Genomic DNA, 20,158 nt, shown 5'->3' with positions numbered 1-20,158 from the left:
GAAGGCCCATGTAAGACAGCACTGGTTAAAAAAAAAAGCAAGCAGAATTTTCCTTCTAGTTAATAGGAAAGATAGGAGTCTACAGCTGAGCTAGAAGAAATCAAAAACTCTGAGGAGCTAACACAGCAATATTATTTTAGAGGGAATTCGGGGGATGTTTCACCGAAAGTGGTGATGAGTGCGGGATAAAACAGGGATAGTTTGGGACCGAACAGATAAAAACAGCTGGCGCTAGGTTATGTCTCTCAACATTGCTGTTGCTAAGAAAAGCTGGGAAATGAGAACACAGACATCTCAAAAGAGAAAATAAAGGAGTATCAAAGATCAGACAAAGTCAGGTGTTTTGGGAGACCTGCTCTCTAGTTTTCCAATGTACAGGTCTAATAGTACTGAAACTGGAAATCCGTGCAGGTCACAGGTCTGAAAAGTGACGTGGTCAGAGAGACACAGTGGGTCATCCCACTCTATTACATGCAGCATGCAATCCCAGATAGGCTGTAAAGCTGTATGCTGCTTCCAAGGTCTTCATCACAGGGGCCACATCCAGCTGGAAACCCTCCGTTCCTCAGCCGGGAGCAGCTGGTCACGCTCATAGCTGGTACCATCGCGTGCGTCAGTACAACACAACACACCCATCCCAGCTTCCCTCCATCATTTATTAAAAATATCATAAGCAGACTGGATTTTAAGCTCAGCCAGGCCCCAGGAGCTGGTCCCCACCAGGCCCGCACCCCCGGGGCAGGGGAGTGACCCCCCCACAGTGGCAAATCGTGGCTACGGGGGCCCTGCAGCCGCGGTCTGCTCCGCCTCAGGCAGAATTTCACAGTTCGAAATTCAGCGAGATCCCAGAAATACTGCAGAGGTCCAGCCCTGAAAAGCTGCTTTTTTAACCCCGTCCCAGACGAGGCGCGGGGCAGGCCGTAAGGGCCCCTGGGCGGCAGAGCTGGCTCCCCAGGCTGCGGCCGTGTCCGGAGCCCGGAAGGGCGGCCGCGGTCTCTCCCGGTCCCGTATTTCTTCCAGGTGGCTGGCACCTGGTGGAGCGGGGTAGGTGATGGGTGAGCCGGCTGCAGCGGGCAGTGGCTTGGGGCCAAACCCGGAGCCGGGCAGCAGGGACAGCCGTAGGGCAGGAGCCAAGCCCCGCCAGCGACGGGTGAGCGAGCCCGGACGCCCCTCAGTCCGGGAGGAAAGCCAGGGCCGGCCTGTAGCGAGGGTCACCTCCAGCTGCGTGCGGCTCGGCGGCACGGGGCGGCCCCGCAGCCCCTCCGAGCCGGGGAGGCAGCCGCCGGCAGAGGGGGCGGGGGCAGCCCGGCGCCTCCCGCCGGGCCCGCGGCCTGCGGCGGCAGCGGAACGCAGCGGCGGGCGCAGGTTGCGGAGGGCCGGTTTGAGGAGGGCACAGCGCGGCGCGGAGCCGCGGTGCCGGCATGAGGGGGCTGGCGCCCGGCCTGAAAATGGAGTGCGACATCTTGGACGCGCTGGAGGCCCTGGGGTAATCGGGGAGCAGCAGCGGCACCCCCTTCGCGGGGCGAGGGGCCGAGGGGCGCCGGCCGCCGCGCTACCCGGCCGTGCGCGGAGCGGGGCCCCTTCGCCGCGGGCGGGGGGCCGGGCCGGAGGCGGGGAGTGGAGGGGAGCGGAGCGGAGCGCGGCGCCGGCCGCGGCGGGGAGCCGGGGGGCGGCGGAGGGACGGGCCCCGCGTTCCGGCGGGTGCCGGGGGAGGCCCGGCGGCAGCCGGGGCTGGGCCTCTCACCCCGCTACCGGGAGCAGGGTGACGGCGCCTGCCTGGGGCTTGCCCTGGTCGTGATGGGGGGAAGGCGAAGGAGGCGGGGCTGCACGGGCGTCTCTTGGGGCACAGGGGGTTTAGAAGCGGTGGTGTTCAGTCGCACCGGAGCGGCCGGGGGGGCAGCACCTCTGCGGGGCGTCCGGGCCTCCACCGGCCGGGCTGCCCGCCCGGTTCGTGCCTGCCTGCCGCGAAGGTTGTTCAGATGCAACAGAGCAGAAACAATGCAAAACCTACTTTAATTTTCAGTTATCTTATTGCCCGTACTCTAGGGCAGTGGGTTGTTCATGTGGGAAGGAAACTTGTTTGACTAAACACTTGAATTAATACTTGAATTCTTGTCTGTTTAGCATGTATCGAGACATGAAACTCTGTTTTCACATACACATGTGATATGTGAAAATGCCTGCCTCCTATTTTCTGACAAACCATTCTGTTTATAAATTACCACTCATTTTTTGGGGTGTTTAAAGAAAGTCTGAATTATTCCTTCACAAAAGTAACTTACAAAGATTAATTTCTTTCAATGTAGTTACTAACCAGCTTATAGTAAAATGATTTTAAAACGTGTATACTTCATGTTAAACTTGCTTCTTATCACTAATGTTTATCTCCGTGTGCAGGTACAAGGGTCCCTTGTTGGAGGAGGAAGCCCTGAACAAAGCAGCAGAAAATGGATTGTCTTCACCAGAATTTTTTGAGCTTTGTGTTTGGTTAGGTTCCCAAATAAAGTCACTTTGTAACATGGAAGAAAGCATCACTTCAACAGATGGTATATGAATGTTAATTTATTAAAGCAATTTAGTATTTGTTCAGTGGATTTAGACCCATGTTGTTCAGCTAATAGTGAAATTACAGTGTTGAAGTTTAGAAAATAGCTGACAGGTAGCCAAACTGAGGCTGATATTTGCATGTATGTGGCTCTTAGATTAAGGTCTTGTCTTGTGAAGTTTATTTCAAAAGAAAAAAAAAAGGGTGCTTTTGGGGTTTTTTAGATCTACATAAATATAAAAAGTATATTCATACATCCTATGAGTGGTTATTATGTGTAATCATATTTTGATGGCTTAAATTCCAGTGCCTGGTGTTTTCAGCTAGTTGGTTCAGTGCAGTGTTCCATTCAGCACGGTGTGTAGATAACGTGAGTTGCTCGTTAGCGCTACCTGATTCTTTCTGTTGAGTGCTGGAACTTGGATGAGATTTTATATTGCTTATGTTTTCACAAAAAAGTAGTGAAACTAAAAACAACTATTGAAAATAACAGGCTTATGACTCCTGTAACTTGTTCATCAGAAAATTAATTACATTGATACGCTGTTTTGTGACATAAGCTGTTCACTTCCTAGTGATGTTCATTTGCATTCATGTCTTCAAAGACTGCTGTAGCATCACCTTCCTGTTCAAAGCATGAGTACAGTATTGCTGTAACTATTAAAAGGCTTGTCTGCTTGTATGTAGGACTTCTTTAAGAAGAAACAAAATGTTACTAAGGTGGTTGGTGGTAAATCTTTGTCTGGGCTATTGAAACCTGCAATTTAAGTGTATAACTTAAGAAAATTTGATTGCAGTTTGATGTTTCTGTAAAAAGCCATTAGTTTTGTATTTATTTATTCCCATAGGTGATAAAGATATAGAGAGCTTCCAGCTTGAGATTAGTGGCTTTCTGAGAGAAATGGCTTGTCCTTATTCATCACTTGTATCTGGAGACATCAAGGACAGATTAAGAGAGAAAGAAGATTGTCTTAAACTCCTCTGTAAGTTATAACCATTTTTCCCATTTAGAACCCCATGTATTTTACATGCACGCTCTATTGTTATTGTACAATTTACATTAAATAGTTCTTTATGTGTATTTAAATATATGTGTACAATCATTACAACCTAGTCGAGCATGCATCAGCTCACTTGTGCAGAGGTGGAAAACAGAAAACTGTTAGAAAACTATTTTAGTAGAAACTAAAATTTCTTTGTGAAGTATGGTTCCGCCTACTAAGGCCTCCTGATCCCTCTCTTGATCCGGTTCCAGCTCAGCTGAAACTGAGACCTTGCTTCCCGTGTTTCTGAGAGGTTTCTGGGCAGCTTAAAAGAAAATGCTATGTGATTTGAAGGTGCTGAAAGCAGGATTGAGAGAAGAAAAGTCTAGGTTTAAGCTGGACCTGGACAAAGGAGTAGCAGCAGGAATCAGTGTGATAATATGAAACTAGCCAAGGAACTAGGGGTCTGGTGGCGGAAGTGGGTTTAGCCGTTAATACGATGTGTAGGCTGAAGGTAGGAAATCAGGTGAGAGTTAGTTCAGATAAAGAATGGGAAACTGATACTGACCTGTCCAGGAGAGAACTGAGAAAGAGGTTTCCCTGTTATCATGGTCTTATTATAAATGTATATATTGTATTTGTATATGAGAATGTGGATGCAGAAATATTCAAGTGTCTCTAAATCTGCCATTATGACACTTTTCTCCCTAGTATTTCTAAGTACAGAACTTCAGGCTTTAAAGATATTGCACAGCAAGAAAATTAAAGGCTCTCATTTGGAAAAGCACAATGAAATTTATCAGGAAGTGCAAGCTATTTGCGATGCACTGGGCCTGCCAAACTCCTCGTCTTCTGATATTCCTCCCTTGTTAACCAACGTGGAACAAAAGGTAAGGGCTTTTATGCATTCTCTCTTGTTGTGTAAGCGTTATCTCTGTAAGTGTTCATCTTAGAGTTAAGGGCCCAACAGTCTAATCCATAAAAGCCCTAGCTGACAAGCGCAAAGAAATTTTTATTCTGAAAGCCAGCTTAGTGTTAAAGTTAAACTGTTTTAGTTATGAGGTGAAGTATTGCAGCATTTCCATGAGGGTGTGACGTACCTGGTGAGGCATACTTTGCCATGCAAAGTTAAGGTATGAGTTGAAGTAACATAGTTTTCCTGTTACCCATTCAAATGTGCTGCAGCAAGCAGAAGACTTTGGGTAATAACTGCATTTATGTACCTGTAGTCATTTCTGGGATGTATTTAAATTTAATATCCAAAACTTAAATTTTTGCTTTTTAGTTTATGAATTTCTTAATTGCAAGTATAGGTGTTTGTTTTTGGTTTTTTTTAGTGCTGTTTCCTTAGTTGCAGAAAAGGATGAAAATGCCTGAATTACCAATAGCCAGTGAATAAGCCAACTTAAACCTTATTCAAAAGGATAGTTCTTTCAGTTTTGTCCCACCAGTTTCTAACTCGTTTCACTGATGTGATCCTTAACCTGACTTCCTCACTGTATAATGTAAATAGGCACTTGGGGTGGAATTTATCTTCTGTGTCAGGCAGCTAAGAGTTTTGCTCTTTTATTTCTCCCTAGTATTTGGGGAGAGAGTGGGTGACCAATCCCTTTTAGGAATTATGAGAGATCATGGAATGAATCTCCCTCTGCTGCTGAGTCTTTGGGTTTAGTAATTTTACATGATTATGCTTCTTTTTTCCTTCCTCCTCCTCCTCTTCTCATCAGCCAGTGGGCAGTTGAACATTCAGAGATTTTGGGGAGAGGGCCTGTTACTTGCATGGTTTTCTTACATCTGTACATCTTTAGTGTGACAAGACAAAACCTTTAATAGATTCATTTATAAAAAGGAGCATCCAGGTGACAGTGAAAATGCCTATTCCTGAACTATTAACTGTGCTTGATCTGTTTAGTTCTAATGAAATCTTTATATCCAGTCTCTCCATTGAGTATTTTTGAAAGGATGAAGAAACAGTTCTAGCACTGTTTTCTGAGGATTAAAATGTCAGAGTTCCAGCTAATAACTAATTGATTGAAACTTGCCTAGTACTGTTGATCTCCCTCTGTGTGTTAGCTGTGTTTACATCCATGTGGGTTTGTAGGCTGCAGCCATGGGCAGTGGCCTTCCTTGCTCACTTCCTTGCTTCACTTCTTGGGTGCAGATTTAGATTCATCCCATGTTAAAGCGGTAGGACTCTAGTTCTGCAATTGCAGGACAGCAAGACCAGACCTGGTGGGCCAGTTCCTTCACGTACGCAGAGAGAGTCTAGAAGGTTTTCATTGAGTTATTAGACTCCTAGCATCTGCCGCCTTTTGCAAAGTCCAAGATTTCCTTTCAGATAGGATCACAGGCTTGAGTTGGTGTGTAGGGTGTTACTGTTACAGATGATGTAAACTGGTACAGTTTCATAAGTATTAAAATGAACAGAATCTTTAAAGCGTGTTATCTTTTTTAATTTTTTTTTCTTTTAATAATACTGCCTGAGCTATTTTGCGATGGTTTGCAGGTCTGTCAGTTCCACAGTGATTATACCACTTGTACTCACTTCAGAGTGTAGAAAGGTGGCAAAACTAGTTCATTCATCTTCTGTAACTCCAAATGAATAGTGTAATTTGTTCTCCGTATGTTTCATCCCTTACAAACAAAGAATATTTTTCCTACCTCTCAGGAGATTTTGTAGAATTTCTACTATATGTTTCCTTGTCCTTCACCCCTTACTTTAGTATAGGACAGGTTCAGGGTTATTTTCATACAGTTCAGAGACAGACACTTACATTTGTAGATGTAGCTGCATTAGAACGGTGATACTACCAATTGGAATTCATTGGCTTTATAAACATTTTTTTCAGAGTACCATTTGTTACTTTTTTTTTTTTTAGATTCTCCCAAAAATTCACTTGAAATGATCAATTTTTTTTTCCAAATATTTTGTTGCTTCTGATTTAATTAGGTTCTGTGTAAAATTGCACTGTTGATTTTTAGTATTCCACTATATCATTTGTAATAGAGACTTACATACTAATCTAGTATTTTTATGGAATTTGCAAATGTATCTACAGCATTTCAACATGTCTACTCTTTGTCTCTGTCTAGCATCTTCAGCATTGTCAGTAGCTGTGGGAATAGTTCTGAGAATAGTTTGGCTGTGCAGCAGCAATCTACCAAAGGGACAGATCACACATTGTATTTTGGTATGGAACGTTAGAACACTGATTGTTTTAATAATTTGTCAGTTTATTTAAAAGACTAGTATAAAATTAGGATTGCTTTCTTCCTGCAAACTATGAGTTTTGTAGTAGCTCAGACTTTGAATATGCAGTCATAGGAGGTACCTTTTAAATTTGCACCTCCTGTAATAAACTGAGGTAGTGGTTATCAACATAATTAAGAAAATGAGAGGTGAATTGACAGTATTACAGCCTCCTACCACTAAATTTATTTTATTTTATTCTATAGCATTGAAAAACTAATAGTAATTTTTTAGTTGGTTTTTTTTTTTAAGATGCTGTTCCCTTATGAAGTATATTTACAAAGGGTAACTCTGGGAGGCATTCTGAAATTTAGTACCAAAAACCCCATAAATTCTAAATGAACATTGATCAAAGATTTAGAAAAGTTTATGCTGGTGTTGTGCTTTGTAACTCATGCTCACATCTGGCTTTTTTCCAGTCAAGATAGTGTGAATTTCACACCTAATTACAAAGTGACATTCTAATACTGTTTATTTGAAAGACTTCTAAATTTTTCTTGCCCACATTATTTGTTTTCCAATATGTGAAAAGTAGTCCCCTAATAGTAGAGAATGAAAAGAAACTACAAAGGGTTACCAAAGAAATTAAATCAAAACTAAGCTAAAATAACATTTAAGTTGAAATATGAGAAGAATATCTTTAAAAGTATTTGAGAATACTTCCTAGAATTTATTCATATTTAAGTTAGTGTGTTGCTTTTAACTGTTAATGTTTAATAATTTTACAGACATAGTGGTGCCTGTACATTAAGTGTCAGTGTACTTGCAGGAAACAAGATGAAAGAGTTGTCCTGTTCACCAGGCATAAAGGTCAAACAAAAATGTCTTTAAAGTTAGATAAATATTGAAACTAAAATGATCTGCAGGTAAATGGAAGAGAAGCAGAGTTTGGGTTAAAAATATTTTGTGCTTAAGATTTTAGGTGATCTTTCTGCAATTGTGCAGTACACCTCATGACTAATTAAGACAATGTTTCTTCCTTAAAGTGTTGATAGTTTAACTTAAATTAATAAAATGACATCTCTCTCCAGGTCAGGTGTTTTGAAAATCTTCGAAACCCTGGAGTTGCATGCATATATATGATGTTTATCTGTGAAAATGGTGTTAAACATAAAAATTATTGCTTTATTTTGACAGAGCGTAAAGATAATTAATAAATACATGGAACATGGTAGTGAAATGTGAGCTAAAATTTTTTTTAAAGGAGCATAGACTTTCAAAACAGATGAGAAATGTCATGTTCAATACATAAAGATATGCTTTATTTGGTAACAGTAGAAAAATTGTATATTTTCATACAGCAGATTTTGAAGTCAGTATTTTTGTCTCAAACAAATCCAATAACTGATTTGTTTTTAAACTATTTTCAAAGAGTATGTGAACTTCCAAAGCAATCCCATAAATATTTAATGTTACCAAGGTCATTGATTACACAGTATGTCGAATAGTCAAATATATTCATCTCCGTCTAGCTTCCAATTAATTGGCTTGCTTTTTACAGCTGAGTGTCTCAGAACTTTAGGATGATTTGGCTGTTACAATTTGTTTTATATTTCTATGAGTATATTTTCACTGCTCTTTTATCTGGGCACTGCTTTTGGTATTGTTCCCACTTACACATGCTGACTTATTTCTGGGTTGTGGTGGTGGTGGCTTTTTTAAACTCCTGCTTATCCTTCTTAATCTAGGGCAACTGTCATGTTTAGGAGTGTGGGTTATAGCGTAGATTCTCACATCAGCTGTATTCTTGTCCTCTGGCAGACAGGTGTATGTCAAAGCTCTTGTGCTCATAGCCCTGTCATCGGTCAACGCTGGGTGATGTATTCTGCAACTGTAAGGCAGCTCAGCTTATTTCACCGTTGTAGTTGTAGGATATGCCGTCAGAGTCCTGCTGATGGGAGCGAGGGAGTAAAGTGGAGATTCAGTAATCTGGGTATGACTTTAGTGTGTGTCACAAACATGAGCGTAGACCAGTTCATCGGTGAAAAGATTCCTCCTTAAATGTTACTTGACTAATTAACCTGTCACTGGATAAAATTACATAGGTATTCTCTTTAACTTGGAAAGAAAAGGTTGCAGAAGTTAGGGGGCAGTTTCCCAGTCAATAAAGGATTGTTTCATTTAGCTGCTCTTGTTTCTCCTTGTTCTGATTTTCACTGATTCTCTTCCTTAAATGTTCTCTCTAAACTTCCTTTAATTTTTCAGTTTATGGAAATCAGGGGCACTCAGTGCTGGGTTGGGTCTTTTAATTGCGATCGACTTGTGGTGGCAGAATGCATGGCTTTTGTATGTAGAGCCCAGTGTTTTATTTACCTCTTAGCTGCCCTTGCAGCTGCAAACTTGCAATAATTCTAATCTCTAGATAGTATTCAGCATCACTGGTTTCCAGATTTTCTTTCACTCTATAGCTGTAAGTTGCACTGAGGATTTGTTTTGGTTTTGTTGTGTTGTTTTGTTTTTTTTTTTCCAGCAGCCAGTCTCATTTTGATAGACTCCCTTCCTTTCAACTGATTAGAACCTTTGAGGTTATGTTTCTGACCTTAATGGTGTATGGATAGACACCTCTTGCCTAATCGAATTTTTAATTCATTTTCTCTTTATTCCTTCTTCTGTACTAATTACTGATTTCTTCATCTCTTGCTGTCATGCTGATCTTTTTATATTGTTGGTTATTAACATTAGTTTTTGATTCTTCAGACATTTGTTTAAATTCAAGCATAGGTTGTGCTTTTGAATTTTGAAGTAGATTGAGAGGCATCATGTACATGCTTCATTAAAATCAAAACAAGTTGGCTACAGTTAGACAGACAAATCAGACAACCTGGGAGGGCTTTTTGTAAAGAAAATAAAGGTTGCAAACAAGCAAGAATTAGCAGAGAAAGAGAAGTGTCAGGATCAGTGGGGTACATGGAACTGAACTTCACCCCTTATTGTAACCTCTTTTTTGGTATGGATGGAGTATAATAGCAGGGAATATAACGGTAGCTAGATGGCCACTTTTCAGATACTACTAGGCTGTCTTTTCTGCTGGAGTCAAAACACTTGTTTTCTCATAATTTGTTCATGGCATAGTATTTTTTACTTCAGACTTTTTCCAGGGGTGTTGTGTCTTTAACTTGCCACAGTGCTGCCCAAAGGTGATGTGATAAGAACAAAATATACACCTTGGTTTTCACACAAAATTTGAGATCAGATTCTTTCCTTGGTATATGCAAAAAAAGGAAAAGGAGATAATTACAAAAACCGTGAAATATGAGAGTTGATTTATCAAGTATTCCTTTTCAAGTAGCTTTCTTTAATCAATTAACTTGGTGCTCTAGAATTTGATTTCTGTCTCCTAGAGGTTTTTTTTAATAGTGATCACTGGAGATGATATTTCTATAATATGTAGAGCTCAAAACTCTGACAAGATGAACTAAGATAGAACTGGAAGAGTGAGCGTTGAGCCATAGCTTTGATAAATTTAATATAAATGCCTGTGTGCCTACATGAAGTCTTATAATCCTTGCAAATGTATCTAATGGCTGTCCTCAGCTACAGGTATTACTGTAGGTCATGCGCTACCTTAATCCTTCCTTGTGACGTGTAAAAGAAAATTAACTCCAGTTTTAGTCTTGTTTGACTTGGTTCCCCATAATTATTTACAAAAGCAAATGAAGATGTAGTTCTTCTGCCCATCAGACTGTGTGCAAAACTTGCAGGAACAATAATATGCATGCAGCCAGCTGAAAAATCAGTTGGCTGGAAAGTTATGTACGAGCATTGTGGGTGTTCATAACAGTTTTAGAAGAGCTGTGCCAAAGGAAGCTCCTTCAAGAAGTGGAGGTAGAGGTTTCTTGTAATGGGAGAGGAGAATGCAGTGGAGTTTGGATGGCAGAAAGAGAGCATACTTCATCCCTGATTATTGAGGGCAAAAACTAATGGAAGAAGTATAAGCAAGACTGATTTGGAGTGAATGCAAAAGTCAAACGTAATGTTAAATGGAACCAATCATAGGATTAGAAGAAAGTTAGTGAAAGAGAATGACCGCATACCTATCATATCTCCTGCCTTTCTTACTAGCACCCATCACCAGATTTTTGTAGCCAAGTCTAGCATTTGGCAACAGAACTCCTAGCTTCCAGTTGTTACATTTCCTTAGTTGTAGTTACAACACTTAGTAATAAGTAAAATGAGTAATTTAACTCGTCCTACTACTGCCTGTATGAACTTGGTATATTTGCCATATAGTTATTGCTCTGTTATACCTGGGAGGAGAAGTGGTGTGCCATAAAATGTTTTTGTATAGAGGTTGCTCACGTAGTGAACGAGTTTAGGAAACCACCTTTTTGTAATGGATGATAAACCAGAAGATGTGTGTCTGTTTTTATGAGTCTGCTAAAACAAATGTGCTATATTTGCTCTTACAAATAGCAGATTGCGATTGCAGCAAATTGCGCTGAAATAAATGTAAATATCATTTGTGTTCTGAGAAGTATGTGTTTCGTTTCAGATAAAGGACATTCTCTCAAAAGTTCAAAATAACCATGTGGGGAAATCACTGCTAACAAAACCTCTGAATTCTGACCAAGTGGTAAAAAAAGTCTCTACATTTCTTTTCTGTGTTTAACAGGATGGTCAAAATTAATGCGTATGGCTTCATCTAACTTTGTCCATTTTACAGTCACTGTTCTATTGCTAAATATTAGTACTAAAATTGAATTGCTAAATATTAACAATGCTAACCAGATACTTCCAGAATTAATGTTGTAAAACAGATTTTTTGGTTGATTCATCCCCTTACTAACTTTAGAAATATTTTGTATCTACACACTGCTGTAGCACTACACAGATACACCCCTAATAGTATGTAGTTTATAGCGGTCACCTGGGGATCGACATCTTAGTTGCTGAATGGGGTTAACTTTAAATTGACTTCTATAACTTCATAGATTTGAATATTTGGATTCTTTATTGTAACACTGCAGGAAAGATTGGAAAAAATCAATGACGCTCTTCGCAGTGAGTACGAATGTCGCCGACGTATGTTAATGAAGAGGCTAGATGTGACAGTACAGTCATTTGGCTGGTCTGATAGAGCAAAGGTAAGCTTGCTGTATTTTTTGCTTCCTGTAGGTGGGAGTCTGCTACAATTCCCCAGGTCTTCCTACCGAATATACATAGCATGTAAATACACTTCCATTACTGTTGTCTTCTTTCCAACCAGTTTCTCATCCCTGGTTGTAACAAGTCCTAGATGTTGAGGAAGGGGAAGGATTTTACCAAATGGCACAGTCCCTCCTTTGTGACTGTTTATAGCTTCACACTTATAAATTCTAGCATCCTCTGTTGGGTTTTCTCCCTTTAATAAGTTCACATCTCCCCTTTTTCTTTGCTATATCCACCTCCCTCCAATCAAGTAAACTAGGAGGGAACCTCAGCATTCCTCAGGCAGATGCAAGAGGAAGACAAACATTGGGCCTTAACATAGATTGGGTGCAAAGAGTGACTGCCTATAAAGTCAGTGAGATTACAGTGACTGCTACCTATCTTGGATTCAAAGCTACTGAATAAACAGATGGTCAGTTGAACAGGTTATTTGAATAGCAGCTTGTATGAGAAAAGCACACGATTACTTGTAATCCTTCAGGTGGCTAAAAATTCCAAACCACTCCTCTGGATTTTCTCTGCTGGTATTGTTTGAATTGTGATCATTTCATTTGTACTATTTCCTAGCACTCTGTATATTAAAAAAATAGTCATGATTTAACCAGTCTGATATTTCTGAGCTGGAAATATATATTTTTTCTGTCCAAGAGAGTAGGGGGATAAGATACAAAAAGTTTGTAATTTGGTGAATATACGCGTGGGAAGCTGGAGACAGATGTTTTTGCTCAAGCTGGGAGATCAGCTTTCCTTCCGAAGGTTTGTGTAGAAAGCTTAAGATGGATAAGTCTTAAGACTTTGAAAGCTTACTGAAAGTATGGATTGTTACAAGTCTTTCTGGTGTCACAATTTGTCGTTGACACATGCAGACAGAATCAGTTTCATGAAGCTCACTAAGTATCACTGGAAAACATGAGTCTAGATGCTGCTGTGCTGCTTTGGAATGGCTCACTATTTAATTTCTGCAGGGGTTGTGAATGCTTTTTTGCTGCAGGAAAGGAAAAGGAGGGCATTTAGCTCACAGAAGTCAGGAGATGTCCCTATGTGTGTAACTTCCTTATAGCTGTACCAATGCAACAATATATTTTCAAATTTAAATTATACTTCTAAAATGTAGTTGATGTTAACTGATGACTAACTTAAACAGACTAAAATTTTAAGTCACTTGATACTATTCCATTCAAATAACGTGAAAAACAATGAATACGCTTTCACAATAGAACAATAGTTTAAAGAGATTTTTAATGATGATGAGGTAGTAAGATGATTCAATTTCCTGTCTTATAAAGGTTACATATTAATTCAAAATTATATATGATTTTAAATCTTTTTTTCCTTATTTCTCTTGTAGAAATATTTGTTTAAAACTTCTTGAGGAAGGTTTTGGGGATTTAAAATGTTTTGGCATTGACAAAATTTAATTTTTTTTTTTTTTTAAGCCAAGCGGTGAATCGTTGTCCTTTTTTAATTTATTTGTTATCTTGCATTTTTTTCCCACCATTAAATAGATATTGATGCCTTTCTCTGCTTTTGATGGTGGGGCATTTTTTGTTTGTTTTGTTTTTTGTGTGTTTTTTTTTTTTTTTAACTTGTACAGTCCCCAGGAGGGGTAAGTTTGCAAATTGAAATGGATCCAAAATGGTGTAGTGATTGCCTAGCAAAACAGTCATGTAAAGGAACAGCACTTGTTGTCTTGTCCATCCAAGATCAAATTTGTTTTTACTCTGAAGATCATTCTATATGTTCCCAGAAAGTGTATTTATTTTTCTTTTTTGTTAAACAAATGAAACATCAAAGTGTGTTTGGAAAAAAAAAAATCTTATTTTCTCTCTTTCTGAGTCTCACTTTTTCATGGCTTGCACAAGTGTTTTGCTGCATTGATACATTTTAATTTTTTTTTTCCACAAATTGACCCTACTTTGAAGCTGCTCTGTTTTCATCACATTTAGAAGTGATCTGTTAAACACGGCTATGTAAAGCTCTTGAGAGAGCAGTTTGGATTCTTCAATTTTAGTCTTTAGATATGTTGGAAAACATCAAAGAATCTGTTTGATGTCAGGGGACAGGAGAGTTTCTTTTGTAATGGTGCTAAGTTTCAGCATCAACTAAACATAATCAGCAGCATTTTTTTGTCCAATAGCTCCATCAATATGAAGAGAATTGGTAACAACTGGCACGATATTTTGTAAGATAACCTAGATTTCCAGACATTACACCCTGTGTTCAAATTGAAACTTACTGAGACCTATACATGGTTTACGGTAAGTGCGTTTCTGTGTTTTATGCCTAGCAAGTAAGTTGTGTTTGATTTTATCATTTAGGTAAAAACAGATGACATAGCACGAATCTATCAGCCCAAGCGCTATGCGTTATCTCCAAAGTCAACTATTACACTAGCTCACCTTCTTGCTGCTCGAGAAGATTTATCGAAGATCATAAGAACAAGTAGTGGATCAACACGGGAAAATACAGTCTGTGCGATCAACAAGGTATACTTTTTCTTTCTGGGATGTGATAAAAGGACATGGGAGTTTACAGACCTATGAAAAGTAATTCTGGAATTATACTCTTTGCTTAATATTTTCATTTCTTTTTGCAAGATAGCTGGTGCTTTAAGAAAGGAAGGTTTGCAGCATTCCAGTAAACATTGCAGCAACTTCTTTTTTATCTTATTACACAGTGAGTCATGCAACAGGATGAAACTGTAGCCTAGATGAAAAGGAACAGTGGTTGGGGGGCTGTGTGTGTGTGTGTGTAAATGACATCTTTTGTTCAGTGGAACTGCGCACTTCAAGATAAGGATACATGCACGTCTTTCTGGTATCAGTTCCTGGGCTGCCGCTTGCCAGGGTTATGTTGTTCAGTTTGCAAACCAGCGTCTTTAGTTTATCAGTATATTATAAATCGGAAAAGGTCTGTGGAAGTGTCGTTTTGCTGCAAAGTAAAATTATTTGGTTTTCACTACAGTAATAAATCAACATTGTACTGCTTTCTTGTGTATGACAAAAGCTGAACCTTGTGAGTAATGACATTAGTTTCACCATTCAAATAGTGACTATGCCTGTTTTTATTAATCCCTTATTTACAGATTTTTCTAAAGTTTTGTGGCTCATTTAGATACCCTTTAATATGTTTTGATCCAGAAGATTCTGCAATGTCTTAATTATTGTAAGATCTCAGAGAAACTTTTTTTTTCCCTTGAGAGGACTTTAACTGGAGTGCCTGGGACTGACCAGAGCATATCAACATTCATCACGCAGAGTGTTTGGGAAATACAAAAACAACAACAAAAAGACCTACTCGGATACCTCTTTGTTCTTCAACTTAATGTTTTGTGTAACTTTGTCCAGTGCAGTCTCCCTTTTTGTACACTGAGTAATATCCACCAAAGTCAAGATCCCTTTTTTTTCCCCTTTTCTTGAAAGTGTTACTGCAGCATGTTATGTATTTTGACCGTTCCAGCTCTCTACTGTCAGTAGTTTCTAATCGAAGGCAAACTGGCATTCCTTTTAGAGTTGCACATTAGTTTGCCAGTTTGTTTTTTGCCAGCTGATTGGGCTTTGAACTTGAACTTTGAAATTTAAGTAGAAAAGTCACATCATGAGGAGTCTTTTCTATATGAATTTATATTTATATATTGATACATATATTGTGCATGAATTTATGTATATTGCTTATTGTAATACTAACACTTCACATGCGTGTAGTTTTCTTCATAAAGATTTCACAAAAGTAATATGAGCTAGCTAGCTGCAGTTATTTCAGGTTTACAGGTGGAAAATGGGATCACTTTTGGAATTCTGTTGTGTGGGGGCAAGCTACAGGGACAGGAGATAGGGATTCTGCTGTCAAGCTCCACGCTGAGGCGACCGTATTTCCTGCGAAGAGCAGGCAGACTGTCTTTACCCATAGGAGAAGAACCCTGTGGCCCTTCAAGTTATTATTGCTATTTTTTTTAAACTAAAAATGACCTGTTTCTCCATATAGGTTCTGATGGGGAGAGTACCTGACCGTGGAGGCAGACCAACAGAGATTGAACCACCTCCTCCCGAAATGCCTCCTTGGCAAAAAAGACAAGAAGGTGGTGGAAGAGGTGGCTGGGGAGGTGGGGGTGGGGGGGGAAGGGGCAACTGGGGGGGTGGAGGGGGGAGAGGAGGAGGAGGTGGGGGCTTCAGAGGTGGGGGAAGAGGCGGAGGTGGCTTCCAAGGTGGCAGGGGAGATTATGGTGGCAGGGGAGGTTACGGTGGCAGGGGAGGATATGGGGATCCATATGGTGGAAGAGGAGGGGGAGGATACCGAAGATACTGAAATACTGTAAATATTAACAGAGTAACTGGCAAAATATAGTGGTGGTGTTTACTGGTGTCAGGAATTTAGATATGTTAACTTGGGTTTAGGTTAGAATTAAGTATGACCATATGAATCATTGCATTAGACCAACTGATGTTGTCATTGAATTCTTTTAGTTAATTGAACAGAACTTTTATACTAAGATGTGATGACTAAAGTCCTTGTTTTTCGTACTGCTCATATGGTGTTTTTTAACACGTCATTTTATTTAAAATAAGCCTCAGAAAACTGAATAAAACCCTTTCTAAACAAACAACAATATATTATTTAATGTTCAGACCTCTCTAATTGTTGCATGTCCGCTCCTCTGCTCCAAAATGCTGTGTGGAAAAAACAAAGTAGGGCTAAGAACCAGATGGAAACACTTTTAAAAGACTCCAGAACGCTGCTTTCAGTCTTTTTCTCTTCATCTAGTTTTCATGTGGGACGTGTAAACAAATTTTAGTGTCATGTTAAAATCCTTAAGGCTTTGGTCAAAATTATTCTATTAGGTTTCTTATTCTTCCAGAACCTCACATAAAAGTAACATTATGAATTAATACTCTACAGAAAGTAATACAATCAGGTTGTGTGTTCATAAATATATTGGAAACTATTTGAAGGTCAGTGCGTGTACTGTAAACGCAGAATCATCGTGAGTTTTGATAGTGTCTCTTGATTTTATCTGTTTTCCATTTTATTGGTGTTTCATAAAAATATTTTAAGATCAGATTGGTTAGGAAATTTCTGCAGCCATCATGTCTGGTAAGAGTTCATTTATATATTCCTTCTCATTCAGCCTTGAGACATAAAGGTTGAATAAAGAACATAGCGTTTCTTTTTTTTTTTTTTTTTCTTTTTTTTCCCCTTCCCCCCATCCCCGCCTGCTCTGTGTTTGGGAATCGCCAACTGCCCAGCTAATAACACATCTCATACAGCAGTTGCCCTTCCTCAGTGACTTCTCTCTCTTACTCTGCCAGCCGATTGGTGCGATAACCTAAAAGAAACTCTGTCTTGATATGGTATGGGTGCCTTCTCCTTCACGTGCAGTGTTACTCTAGAAGAAGGAGTTGGCTTTCATACAATTATGGCTGTAAACACATGTAGACAAGAATTAAATTTAGAGCTGTCAGTTAAAGAAGACAGTTTCTGTTATCCAGCGTCTTTTAGATCACCTCCCCTGTTGTGAGATCATTCCTGAGTACAGAGGTGGAACAGGGGGGTGATTCCCAAGTATATGTTCATGACAGTGGTTATCAGGGTCAGGTTACCAGAGAGAGATTCGGGAAGGTGTCTGATAAACGGGGGGGGGCATCTGTTAATTGCATAGCACAGAAACCTTGAAGCACTTCAGTTGAGTATGCAGCTGTAGGCTTAACTGCAGGTTGAACTTCAGGACTTGATTTTGGTTTTGTGTTCCACAGTTACGAGTTTTTTCTGCACAGATCTCCTATTGGTGTCCGTATTTGGTATGCTTTAAAGATGTTATTTTACCTTCAGGAACTCGTGCATCATGTCCTGTTTCATAGGCAGCTTTGTGCATGAACGTAAAGCTCTGTTCAAAATGAAATTTTTAGTTCTTTCAAAAGCCTGTGTCAGATTTTATTAATTAGCCATCACCAACCTTTCCATTTGAAATTTTAATCCAGATAGATAGATAAACTTCAGAAGTTTCTCTCCTGTTATTTCCTCTCTGATCATAAGTCTGCTTGAGACTGCTGCTTGTGGTGTGATAGATACGGCCTTACGTGTACTTTAGGGTCCCAGCAGGTGCCTAACAAAAAAAGGGCAGGCGTTTTCCTTGCTGGAACATGTTAGCTTGGATGTGAAGTCTTGAAATAATGGCTTAACCTCACCCAACTGCTAGCAACATCATTCCTTTGCCAGTTTTTTTCTCCACACCTTTCTGGCCTAAGCTGTTGTCAGCCTCTGCAGTCGTTATGGAGAGGCCCTCCTGGGTCACGTGGGAGCACAGTACTGGTTTTCTTGCTTTTGAGCTTGGTTTTTGCCTAATGCTCTGGAATAGCTCACAGATTGATGATACACCAAGTGAGACTGCTGCCCTTGGAGGTGAAGGGTTGGTCAGCAATGGAGAGAGTAGTTTTTACCCACCAAGGCCTTAACATAAAAAATTGTGTTTGCTCATCCCAATGTTATTTTTTTGCTACAAGTAATTTCCAAACAGCAGTAAAGCATTTAGCTTCACCAAGGAAGTACGCTAGGAAAATCAAATGGCTTATCTGCATAGATAAAGATTTCATCAGTCTTAAGACGTGAAGTTGCCCTGGTTTAGTTGAACTGCTGTAATTGCGTACGCGGACGTGCCTTGGTGCTTTTGCACGGTTTGTAGCAGGCAGGACAGTTCCCCCTGAAGTAAACCATCAAGTGAACCAGTTATGTGCCCACATGTAATTCTAACAGTTAAATTACTTCAATATCATCTTTCAATTATATTTACGTAGACCATGTCAAAGATGGAAACTTAAATAGGTTGGAGATTTTGTTTTTTAATCTGGCCGTTTCAGTTTTTCTTAAATAATTCGAAAATGCAAAGCCAATAGTTGAAAACTAAAGTAAGCACCACCACATTTGATAGAGGTATCCTTTTCTGTCCTCTGCTGTCAGAATGTATGCTTTTAATTTATCAAAAGATGCAATAATACCATGAAAAGAATTGCTTTAAACCTCTTTTCAAATTTTGTATGTTTGTCTTGAAAAAAAGTATTTTCCAACGTTCTGTTGTAAGTAAAAGACTTTCATATATATGTTTGTTTGTGCGCATTTTTGTGTTTATTCACACTTAGTGAATATCTACCTGAATATTGTTTTGTTTGATAAAGAATTGAAAAAGAGGTTGAGGTTTTTCTCAGGATTTGAGAGACACTTTTGTTAACAGCTGTAAACACTGAGGAATAAAGTACTGTATTTGAAGTTGTTTGCATCCCTTGTGTAGTGTGATTTGGCTCCGCTGTTGTGTGTTCTTCCTGGGTTTGTAAGGAAGAATTCCTGCTGGTGATTTACAACAGCGATGGAACTTACTTTTTATGATAATGAAAAATAACAGAGATATTTTGACCAAAATGGAGAAGGCTGTAGATAGCAACGTAGGAAAATTTCAACAGAGAGGGCATGTCGCAAATATATCCCTATAACATTGTCTGGGACTACTAAGGAATCTCAGTTAAATTTTATATTTGTAGAAAAAAAATTAGATAGGTCTATATGATCATGACTTTTGTCTTTACGTAAACTAAGGGAATATCCTCCCATTACTTCTGAAGTTTTCTTGTTTTAATTTCTATAATTATGAAGTAAACCACAACTTGTTTTGTATGTGCAAGACTGCAGAGCAGATTTGCCCATACAACTAGGAATTGTGTTTTTGGGAATTAGCCTGCACTCCCTGTCCTCTTCCCTCCTCTCCCTCAGATGACTGAAGATAACTGAATGAATGTTCATTACCCCATCTACAAACATATTTGAGATAAGGTATTTTGAGGTTTACAACAAGGTAAAGAACAGCAAGTCTTTAGGGTGCTACAATGTGTAATAGCGTGTAATAGCCAGAAGCCTTGCTTAAACTTGGCTATCATGCTGTGAAATCTTTTCAGAATTAGCATTCTTAACAGACGTGAGAGGTGGTGCTAATGAAGAATTGTGCTTGGTAATACTTGGAATAGTGAGTAGCAAAACAGTGTCTGTACTGTGCCAACCACTAAAATAGCAAAAGAATAATGGGCAACTACCTAGCTGCCTCAGGCAAGGTTCCAAGGCTGACAGAAGGTGAGGCTGCCCACAGGGCTCCGGGCCTAGGTTAACCCGCACAAGTGTCTCAGGTAACAGAGTCAAAGAAGATGAATAGAGGTGGTTTAGATTTCTTTGAGATACAAACTCAGAGGCATGAAG

The 20,158-nt window shown here is 39.6% G+C and overlaps 1 protein-coding gene across 2 annotated transcripts; it reads left to right on the top strand.

Moving 5' to 3' along the window:
- Positions 1 to 995: 995 nt before the first annotated feature.
- TSLIG3B (tRNA splicing ligase complex subunit 3B) lies at positions 996 to 19,183 on the top strand. 2 transcript variants are annotated; one of them, XM_087746625.1, is made up of 8 exons: positions 996 to 1,150; positions 2,398 to 2,546; positions 3,394 to 3,528; positions 4,240 to 4,418; positions 11,271 to 11,351; positions 11,746 to 11,862; positions 14,245 to 14,412; positions 15,911 to 19,183. In XM_087746625.1, the coding sequence occupies exons 2-8, from the start codon at positions 2,519 to 2,521 to the stop codon at positions 16,229 to 16,231; spliced, it is 1,029 nt and encodes a 342-aa protein (XP_087602751.1). In that variant the 5' UTR covers positions 996 to 1,150; positions 2,398 to 2,518; the 3' UTR covers positions 16,232 to 19,183. The 2 variants fall into 2 exon arrangements, with proteins under 2 accessions (XP_087602751.1, XP_087602750.1); XM_087746624.1 differs by lacking the exon at positions 996 to 1,150 and adding an exon at positions 1,274 to 1,486.
- The last annotated feature ends 975 nt before the right edge of the window (positions 19,184 to 20,158 follow it).

The sequence above is a fragment of the Nipponia nippon genome, unplaced genomic scaffold (genome assembly GCF_047370975.1).
Source record: "Nipponia nippon isolate SJK-2023a ecotype South Korea unplaced genomic scaffold, ASM4737097v1 scaffold_10, whole genome shotgun sequence".
Taxonomy (NCBI): domain Eukaryota; kingdom Metazoa; phylum Chordata; class Aves; order Pelecaniformes; family Threskiornithidae; genus Nipponia; species Nipponia nippon.
The sequence above is the reverse complement of the archived record's forward strand: the minus strand, read 5'-3'. Positions and strand labels throughout refer to the sequence as shown.

Excerpts from the sequence above, each read along its gene's own strand:
- TSLIG3B (XM_087746624.1), top strand. The coding sequence starts at position 1,422 with ATGAGGGGGCTGGCGCCCGGCCTGAAAATGGAGTGCGACATCTTGGAC. Across the intron at positions 1,487-2,397 it reads GACGCGCTGGAGGCCCTGGG|GTACAAGGGTCCCTTGTTGG; the intron begins GTAATCGGGGAG and ends CTCCGTGTGCAG. Across the intron at positions 11,352-11,745 it reads CTCTGAATTCTGACCAAGTG|GAAAGATTGGAAAAAATCAA; the intron begins GTAAAAAAAGTC and ends GTAACACTGCAG.